The 10640-nt window shown below is 46.3% G+C and overlaps 1 protein-coding gene across 1 annotated transcript; it reads right to left on the bottom strand.

Moving 5' to 3' along the window:
- Positions 1-1748: 1748 nt before the first annotated feature.
- Positions 1749-9734, bottom strand: RILPL2 (Rab interacting lysosomal protein like 2). The gene is made up of 4 exons (XM_053368523.1): positions 9163-9734; positions 5000-5151; positions 2765-2878; positions 1749-2053 (listed from the first exon to the last, which is right to left on the bottom strand). The coding sequence occupies exons 1-4, from the start codon at positions 9511-9513 to the stop codon at positions 2032-2034; spliced, it is 639 nt and encodes a 212-aa protein (XP_053224498.1). The 5' UTR covers positions 9514-9734; the 3' UTR covers positions 1749-2031.
- Between the last annotated feature and the right edge of the window lie 906 nt (positions 9735-10640).

The raw sequence follows: 10640 nt of genomic DNA, 5'->3' as shown, positions 1-10640 counted from the left end.
CCCCTCTCCTGCATTATTAGCCAGCTGCTTCTCCGCACACCCCTCTCATGCTCCTTGTCCCTTCTATGTTTTTCCTTCCCTCCCCACTTAAAAATGTGAGATTTTGACCAGCTTCGGCCCATCTGAAGCTGATACAGGCTCGTCTTATCTTGAGCCCAAGCAGAGTAGTCCACACAGCAAAAGGATAAGCAGTATGTGCCACATTCTTAACTTTATTTCCACTCTATGCTGAGAGAATACAAACATGCATCTTGCCTCTGTGAGAGCAGAGAAGCAACTGTCTCTCTAACAAAGAAAACGAGAGAACAGTGAAAAACAGGAAACTAGTGTACGTCACATCCAGTCTCCCATTCCCGTGGGAATCCAACAGTAACTTGGACTGTGGAATGCAAAACAATGTCTTGTGACTGCAGTTGCTGCTCAGTGAGGGAAATAGAAACCAACAAAAACATGGTTACAAAGCACGGATTCACATGGGTCCTCAGGATCTTTGCATTGGGTCACCCCAAATTCACCATCAGATCACATAGCATGTCCATGGCTACAGCCTGCACCAAAAAAATCATGCACCCAGTGTTGCCTGGGGCTGCAATGGTGCAAAAACGTGGTTACAAAGCACAGATCCACATGGGTTCTCAGGATTTTTGCATTGGGCTACCCCAAACTCACTGTCAAATCACATGTCTGTGGCCACAGCATGAAGCACAAAAATGATACACCCACTGTTTCATGCAGAATTTTTTTTCTTGTTCCCCTCCTCTAAAAACTATGTGCGTGTTATGGTCAGGTGCGTGTTATCGAGCGAAAAATACGGTACCTCCTTTTTCCTACCAGAGAGAACATTTGGCTCTAAGTGCTAGTTGCCCTGTGGCTGCAGAGCTGCAAGGAGGCACCCTCTGTCAACACCCATCAGCCAAGACCTCTGGGAGGCTGCTTTCCCCTCCCCCCGCATCCAAGGAAGGATGCTGCAGAAAGGTGAACACCAGTGATGTACTATACAATCACATGTGGGTATGAGAGGGTTAACCAGAGCCCTGAGCTGAAGTTGCCAGTGAGTGTGAGCAGGTTCCCAGCCCCAAACTTCTTTCTCTCTTTGCCACCTGCTGGAACAAGCTGGAGCTGCGGCATGGCTCCTAGCTACAAGAAAAAAGCCAAGTGAACTCAATCTCTAAAAAGAGATTTGTACAGCCTGCATCTTTGCTAACCCAAATATTATATGATCCTTTTTGTAAGGAAACAAAATTCTTTTTCTTCTTTGTTTTTACTGCCAGCGGAAGTAGACTTGTTTGCTGTAACTTCTGAAACGTATTTGCACTTCACTTATTTGCAAAACTAAGTGTCTGTGATTTATTCTAGCCTAAGTATTTTCATGGGTAATGTTAGTTTAAAGTTGGATGATGGCAGATGTAAATCTAACCAAGTTTAATGTGCTTGGAGCAATCAACACTGTGTTAGCTCTGCTACAAGAGAGTAAGGATCTCTCTTCCAAACCCCTCTCTCCAACAAGTTTGGCCCCATCTGTTGGCCAAAGAAGAACAGCTGCAGGGAGTTTCCTACCACCACCACCACCACTGTCCCTTGCAAGCTGCTCTGATGAGTATCATTCAATTGAAAGCCAGATTGTAAACCTTCACAATAAATACAGAAATGATCTGATAGGCGTGCACTGTCCAGACAAATAGTTCTTTTTCCCACTGTGAAGTAAACCCTGTGAAAAGCAACAAATCAATAGGCAAACCACAGAATGGTTAAAGAAACAAAGGTGTGTACCAATTTATTCCGCTCTTTGCAGGTGTACAAGCCTTTCCAGTCGGACAGCTGCACTCATAATATGGGTGAGAAACATTTTGTAGCAACAAGGAACTTGGGAAAGGGAAAGGGATGCTAACTTTGCACAGAAACACAGTGCCCCAACCTTCCTGCTGCTGCAGTAAACAACCAGCACAGCCTTCAACTAGTGCAGTCCTTGAATTTTTGCTCCAGATGTTGTCTCCCATACAGGCTTCAAAGCTCAACAAGGGAGGCTCCTCTTCAAGGCTTTTTAAAAGCAAACCTGCATTTGGAAGAAAGAATAGATGGTGAGTGAGGATGAGGTACCCAAGTGCAGTGAGGCAACAACTAGGGCCAGGGCCACCATCACAGGTAGGTACAGTGGGGCACATGCCCAGGCCAATGACCCACTGTCACCCCGTTCAATGGGGGGAGTAGGGACATGTAACCCTATGATTGTAGTAGAGACTAGAGTCCAGTCATTGGCTTATATAGATTAGTATTGTCTACTGACTGGCTCTTCACGCCCCCAGCCTGACCTAGAGATGCTGGGATTGAACCCGGGACCTTTTGCTTGGCCCACAAGTCCATTTTTTTTTTCAACAAGCAGAGTCACCTGTCAATCAGCTGACATCACTGATGGAGTGGCCCCAGCTGATGAGTGGGAGGTGGGTTCCATTCTGTGCTGGCTGCACAGGCCCATTTCCCTGCTGGGAACAGACGTGTGCAGCCAAAGTGAGGCTGAGGGAGCTGTGACCCTTCAGAGGCATGTTGGACTCCAGCTCCCATCAGCCCCAGCCAGCAAGGCCAGGAGTCAGTGATGATGGGAATTGTAGTGCAACAACAACTGGTTCTCCATGCCTGTTTTAGCTGATTCTAATAATGGTATTACCTTTAAAGCAGATTTCAGGTTCCCCTGGTAATAACTAGACCAACAGGACTGCCTAGGCTTTCTTTCCTGCCCTGGGCCCACAACTACAGCAGCAGAACTCACAGTCGCTTGATGGTGGTCTTTTCTTCCCTTCTTTGACACGAATCTGAGGTGGTTCCTACAGTCGGAGCCTTCTGCAAGGGATCACCCCAGTCTTGCTTCTCTGGAACAAGGCCACTGAGAGGAAAAGAGAGGGGATTATGCCCCTTCTAACATGACATGTGGACGTCACATACCCTTTTGTAATCATTAAGCACGAAACTGGTCACAGGCGCACCATACATTGAAAGCATATTTTAAACTACCGTATTGGCCGGAATATAAGCCTCACTTTTCCCCCAAATTCCGGTTGTGAAAAATTAAAGTGCGGCTTATATTTGTGACCTTACAGTATGCAGCCAGGAACGTGGGGCAAACAGTACCAGGAGTGCGGCAAAGTGGCACCCACCCAGTGTGTAATCCCCCATTCTCTCCTCCAAGGCCAGGAAGGGAGAGAGCGAGGAAGTGGAAAGGCCACCGGCAATGCAGCTTCCCCGTCCCCCCCCCCAATGCAGCCATGAGCAGCGAGGAAGGGAGCGGCTTATATTCGGGTATTTTAACCCCCCCCCCCATTTTAAAGCTGCAGCATATATTTGGGTGCAGTTTATATTTGGGCCAATATGGCACATGACTTCCCGTCCCCTCACCACCTTAAAGAATCTTGGCAACTTAGCTCAGGAGCTTTAAACTTTGACATGACACGTGAATGCTGTCTCCTGTACCACTAAATATCAATTTTGACAGCATAGCACTGGAAAGATCTTTCCAATACCTAACTAACAATCCTAGCAGCTTGTAACATATGTCCAACAAGTTCATTACCGTGTAGGTCTGTTATCGTCTGTAAAAACATTCAGTTTCAGAAACACTAGTGCTACCTCAATTTATTTCTGTGTTGTTATATTCATTTCAGCAAAAAATAGTAACCAAAATACTTTTACCTCAGGGCAGTCCCACCATACATGGAAATAAGTACCTAAGAACAGCAGCCTTTCTAACAATTCAGTGATGATCATGGGTGAATCACTGCTAAGTTTCTAGGGGTCAAGTACCACCTATGTATTAATTTCAAAATCAGTTTCAAGTTCCTCACTGAAACTGATCTGAAAGGAGGCTTCATCCATAGTCTAGTCCACTGATCTTACTATTTCTTCCCCTAAGCCTTGTTTCCACTGATATTTTAAAGAGTCTAAAGAACATACATAGATCTTAAGAAGTTAAACCCTTCTCCCCTGCACTGATTTTACAAAGGATGAGAGTTGTTCTCTCTGGTCAGTGGAACACCATTATTGTTGAACCGACATTAGCAGTAAAGAACCCCCTTCCCACATCATACACACAACTAATATTACTTCAAAGTGGGTGGAAAGCCAAAGGAATCACAGGTAACTGAACATCAGGAAGATCTTTCTGACAGGAAAAGGGCTTTGATAGTGGAACAGACTCCCATGAAGGTGGTGGATTCTCTTTCCTTGGAGGTTTTTAAGCAGAGATTGGATGGTCACCTGTCATGTATGATCTAGCTGAGATTCTTACCTTGCAGGGAGTTGGACTGGAGGACCCGCGGGATCCCTTCCAAGTTACTCTACAATTCCATGATTCTATTAACACATCTGCTTTTGCCTTCCAAGAGTTAAACATGGTTTATGTAAATCTATTTTCCATCTTAAGACCGGTTCTAATTTTTTGTTTCAAAGAAGGGAACATTAATATTGGAAGCCCACTCACTACTTCCATTTCTGTTTGAACCAAGATATTCTCTCTCTTTCTGACACAACTTTGTCTCTCTCTCTCTCATGCACACATTCACACAGAACCTCTCCCACTCATCCTTATCACTCTCTCCATCGCTGCAACCCAGCCCAGGAGGCTGCTGGAAGAGGGACAGATCACACTTACTAGAATCCTGAAGCTCTCACTTGCTGAGGGCTTCCTCTACTCCTCTGTCCATTTCTCTGTCCATTTCTGCTTCCCCCTGCCGCCCTGTCTTCCACTTCTCCATCTGTTTAGGTTCTTCCCTATTTTTCCTTTCCAGCCAGCCCCAATCCCGTGAAATTAGAGGGCCACTATCAGTCAAGCAATAAACACATGGATGTATGTTACCCAGTGTCTAAATCAGAGCTACACAGCTTAATTCCTCAGCTGCTCACAAACTGCAAATAATTGCACAGTCCAGTACAGCAAGTTGCATTCCAGCAGGAAAAACGTATTTGACGTTCCAAAGGGCTGCCTTAAAAAAGCCATAACCTAGCAGCTTACCTCTTGTAGCACTGCAGCTCCTCCTGGGCCACCAGCAGCTGGGCCTTCAGCTGGTTGCGTTCCTGAAGCACCTCCCTCAGCTCCTGCAGCGTGAATCGTGGGCGGTTTGTGTCCGTGAGGTCTATGATCATTTTGTTGGGGCCAAGGTTTACCTACAAGGCAGAACAACAGCAAGACTCAAGTGGTGCATGCCAGCAGAAAGGGAGCCAAACAAAATGGCACCACTTCGATCTGCAGAATTGGCACTTTTACAGGCGCCACATAATACCTGCACCACATTTGTAGGAACTCAATCATTTAGTGTGACAGCAACGACACTTTGAAACTCCCTGCCTATTGATACCAGTCAGGTGACTTTACTGTATTCTTTACAGTAGCCACTGAAGACACTCTTATCTAGACAAGCTAACCCACATGTTTAGAAAATTTAGCACAGAGTTTTAATCTGTGTTAGTCTATTTAATTGTGGTTTTAACTTTCTATAATTTATGGTTGTAATTTTCTTAGTGATCATTTTTATTGGTTTATCTTTTTTGTAAACTGCTTTGATGGTTTCCCCCCCTACAATCAAGTGGGATATAAATTTTACAAAACGGAAAAAAGAGGCCCACGGAGAAAGAAGAGCAAGGCATCGACGGGTCGAGGAGATCCCTGACATTTAGGTGCACAAGATAATCCTCACCACCAGCCCCAAGGTCTGTGCGCACTCAGTAAAGTGGGAATGCCAGTTGTAAAATAAAAAATGGAAATAGGAGGGAATCAGAATGTAAGAAGAGTCTGCTGGATCAGGCCAATGGTCCAGCTAGTCCAGCCTCCTGTTCTCACGGCGACCAACCAGATGCCCGTGGGAGACCAGAACCCATGAGCCATCTCTCCTCCAACTAGTATTCAGAAGCCTTCCTGCCTCAAACCACGGAGGCACAGCTGAGGCACTGTGGCTAGCAGCCATTGCTGGCCTCCTCCTCCGTGAATTTGTCTAATCCTCTGTTGAAGCCATCCAGTTGGTGCCATCACTGTCTCCTGGGGGAGCGAAGAGGTACTTTCTTTTATCTGCCCTAAATCTTCCAACATGCGGCTTCAAGAGATGCCCACGAATTCCAGTCTTATAAGAGAGGGAGAAAAACTTTTCACCATCCACTTTCTCAATGCCATGCATAATTTTATGAACTTCTATCCTGTTGCCTTACTCGCCTTTTCTCTAAACTAAAACATCGGAAACGCTGCCACCTTAACCCTGTGGTCCCTTTGAGCTTCTTCCAGGAGGAGGGCACAGCTGGCCAGAATCCTGAACAGCACTGCTCCTGCTAGGAGGCAAGGGGGATATACTTCAACATTCTGTTGCAGATCCTACTTCCAAGACCATATGAGACATAAAGAAAAAATCAGGTATTTAATGCTCCATTCCTATAGCTTGGCAAGGGCCAGGATGCTTACAATAAAGAACGATGTACACACTGCAGCATATAAAAACACAGGTCAGCTGTTTGAATTTGAAAGCTAGGAGAGAACTGAGTTCAAATTCCAGCTTTGCCATGCACCCCAGGTGGCCTTTGGATAGTCACTTATCTTCTGACTTCTGCACTGCTGTGTTATTACATTTATATCCCACCTTTTCATCACTCCAAGGAGCTTAAGTTCTCCTCATTTTATTTACCATCAGAACAACCCTGTGGAGTAGACTAGATGGAGACACCCAAGTTCACCCAGTGAGTTTCAAGGCTGAGTGGGGATTTGAGCCTGGGTGTCCCAGGTTCCAGTCCAACACTTCGTTTTTTCCCCCATTTTTATTTCCTCTTTTCCCCTCCGTGATTTTTTGTAAAACAGGAATAATAATAATTTTCCTTTTAGGACTGATTGCAAAGTGTAAAACTTGTGTAAATCACTTTCTCTTGTAGGACTTCAAAAAAATTCACAAGCACGTAGTTTCAGACTAGGACCAGGAATGCATCTCCAGGCAGGGCTGGAAAAACCCTCTGGGATGTTGGATAGCCACTGGCAGTCATTGTAGACAACTAGGTAGATCGATAATCTGATTTGGTATAAAGCACTTTCCTCTGGCCAAGCACTCCCTCTCAGCCTACTCGACCTCACAAGGCTGTTGTGAAGAAAAAGTGCAAGAGATTTGATGTATGCCAGAGATGGGGAACCTGCGGTCTTCTGAATGTTGGCCTCCAACTCCCATCAGCTTCAGCCAGCAGAGTCAATGGTTGGGGAGGTGGGTGTTGTAGGCCAAGAGCATCTGGAAGCAGAGCACCAGCAAGGGCAGACTGGCTAAAAATCTATGCACAGCATCTAAAATAAATGTGTGGTCTCATTTTTATGGTAATGATAAATATGTTAACATTCATACCTGATGAGAAGCTTAAGATCCTAATGACTAATATCAATTATGCAAACACCCACACGATTGCTACCAAACTAACCACACACTCTAAACATTAAACTTCCATGTGTAACACAGCAAACTGTGCGTCATGCAATGAGTTTGTTGCATTCACACAGTGTTCTCTTACAAAAATGCACAACTGCAGCTGCGCTTCAAAAGATGAGACTGCAGCATTACACCATCAAAGCATAGCGCAAACAATCGTACAGAGTTGGAAATGCTCAGTTCACGGCACAAGTTTGCAAGCTGTAATTCAGAATTCTGTGTGCATTGCACATGAAACATACATTTTGTTGAGAATCAGATAAAACATATGCAAGAAAGTCTGGCTCCCTTTCATCGGCCCTGTCTGGAAGGTGTGTGTGTCACAGATTCCCAGTCCTCAGTGGACACAGTGGCGTAGCGTGGGGGGTGCAGGGGGGCCAGGCGCAACATCTGGGGGTTAGGGTTAGGGGGCACAAATCCACGGGTTAAGGGGCGCAAATCCACGGGTTAGGGGGCGCAAATTACTTGCCTTGCCCCGGGTGCTGACAACCCACGCTACGCCACTGAGTGGACATCACCCCGAGCTTGGAGGAAGGGTGGGATAAAAATGTAATAAATTTCAACCATGTGCATTATTTTCACTTCTGCTCTTGCATGTGATCTGGCATGGAGCTATGACACTGCAAACAGGGGAGAAGGTTGCCACATTGCGATCTTCACAGAGGCATATCTGCTAGGTGCAGGATGCGGGTGGCGCTGTGGTCTAAACCACTGAGCCTCTTGGGCTTGTTGATTGGAAGGTCGGCGGTTTGAATCCCTGCAGTGGAGTGAGCTCCCGTTGCTCTGTCCCAGCTCCTGCCAACCTAGCAGATCAAAAGCATGCAAGTGCAAGTAGATAAATAAGTACTGCTGTGGCAGGAAGGTAAACGGTGTTTCTGTGAGCTCTGGTTTCTGTCACAGTGTTCCGTTGCACCAGAAGCGGTTTAGTCACATGACCCAGAAAGCTGTCTGCAAACAAACCCCGGCTCCCTCGGCCTGATGGTGAGATGAGCACTGCAATCCCATAGTTGCCTTTGACTGGACTTAGCTTTCCAGGGGTCCTTTACCCTTTTTCTTTTTTAAAACCTTCCCAGATGCATATTTGGCTAGGTGCAGAATGCTGGCTTGGCTGGTCAGTTCTCTTTTCTCCACTCAGCTGTGGGACACTGGAAAGAACTGCCTGGCTTTGTGCAGGCATGGCGCTCCTTCCTTTTCGCCCTGTGAGTATTTCATTCCAACACTTGCATGACTGATACGATATGATGCCTGCAGACAGCTTCCTGTCCAAATGGTGCCAGACCCAGGCAAAGGCATCTCTTGCATCTCCAGACTGATGATGATGGTGATAATGAGTCCCATCAAGGGAAAAGGCAGAGTATAAATAAATATATAACCGTAATAATAATAATTGTAATGGGAACCTCAGGAATTGCCTTATACCAAGCCAGAGCCTGGGTGCCTCTAAGGCTCTCCCAGCCTTCCTGGAGATGCTAGGGAGCCCTTATCCCTGCAAAACATGTGCTCTATCCCCTGAGCTATGGCCCTGCACCTCTCATAATGAGAACCGGTGTTGTGTGGGGGTGAGAGTGTCTGACTGGGTCGTGGGAGACCACGGTTCGAATCCCCACTCAGCTATGACGCTATGAAGAAGGGGAAGAACTGTGTGACCACCTCGAGGTCCTTGGAGAAAAAAGGTGGGATATAAATGCAATAAATTACAACAACAACAACTCAGTCCCAACTTTGGACAGACCTCTTTTGTGCTTCCGCTGGCTGCCTGCTCCCGGAGCCCCTCCACCTCTCTTCTCAAGCTGTCTCTCTCCATCTTCAGGGCTTCCACCGTCAGGTTGGTCTCATTCACCAGCGCCTCCAGCATCTCCAGGATGCTGACGATCTTGAACTGCAGCTGGGCCACCTTGGAGGGCACGGCCACGCGCGGCTCGCTGCTGAGCTTGTGCAGCTCCCTGCCCAGGACGTAAGAGATGTCATAGACATCCTCAGCAGTCAGTTGGAAGGGGCTTTTCTCGAAAGCGCTGTCAGGCCCCCCACTGCCTTCCTGCTCCTCATCTTCCTCCTCCTCCTCCTGGTGCTGCTCAGCTTGCATGCCAAACTGACGGGATGCACCTGGGAGATCCAACTGCGCGAAAGGAGGAAGGGGGCTCCGGATCGCAAGGAGTTGCCTGTTGCAAACTCCAGCCACTTCCTTCCTCCTTTGAAAGTTTCGAGCAGAGGCCAAATCCAGTCCGCCTTGAGGGCGAAGCTCCCGAGGACCCAATCAAAGACCAGCGGGAGAGGTGGAGCTAAGGGAGGAGCGAGGAGGGTTGCCACAGGGATGCGGGCGCTGGCGGGGGCGCAAGCAGTGCGCTCCCGTGACGAGGAGGCTCCCTGGGCAAGAAATTTGCTCGGCTTCCAGTTGTCCAAGAGTTATGTACACGTGCTTGTTTCTCAAAACCACACACCCCGGTGCATTTATGACCCATATCATAAAAAAATAAAATAAACTTAATGATTTCATCCGTAGGCATTCTACATAACCACCCACAGTTGCCTAGAGTTCAGCAAGGTACTTGCTTCTCATACAAATACACGCACGTGCAAAGCGGTTGCATCCACATTTATAGCACTCTTAATAGCATAAAAAACTAACTTTATGATTTCATACAATGTGTACACATTACATATCAAAACACCCATATTTAAAGCGTTCAGTTTAAAGCTTTTCTGAAAATAATAACAAAGCTTTTTAGTGTTAGAGAACTAAAATAATTATTACACATAGAAATAAATATAACCGCAGTATTGCTTACTTAACAAAAAGGGTGCAGATACTTCTGCTGCTTTTCCACCTGCAAAGAGCTAAGATCGCATACAAAGCACAACGGTCATATCCATATCCCTATTACTTTTAATAATCATGGCTTCTACCTCCCTCAAAAGAAAATCTGGGAAGTTGAAGGGCAGGGAAAGTAATTGGCCCAGCATATTCCTGAGAACAACCAGTGCTTACATGCTGCACTTTTAAATCACATTTGAAACACATTCTTTCCCTGAAATAATTTTGGGCAGTGTAGTTTACCACTCACAGAGTTACACTTCCTAGCAACCCTATAATGTCATTTAAATGTGTCTGAAAGATATACAGGCAGCTCCGTTTACGTGCGTTCAATATGTGCATGACCGAGTATAGGCACATCACACTGAATTCAGAAGTGTCCTGGAAACGCCATAAAT

Source organism: Podarcis raffonei, chromosome 16 (genome assembly GCF_027172205.1).
Source record: "Podarcis raffonei isolate rPodRaf1 chromosome 16, rPodRaf1.pri, whole genome shotgun sequence".
NCBI lineage: Eukaryota > Metazoa > Chordata > Lepidosauria > Squamata > Lacertidae > Podarcis > Podarcis raffonei.
Note: the sequence above shows the minus strand (reverse complement) of the source record. Positions and strands in the feature narration are given on the sequence as shown.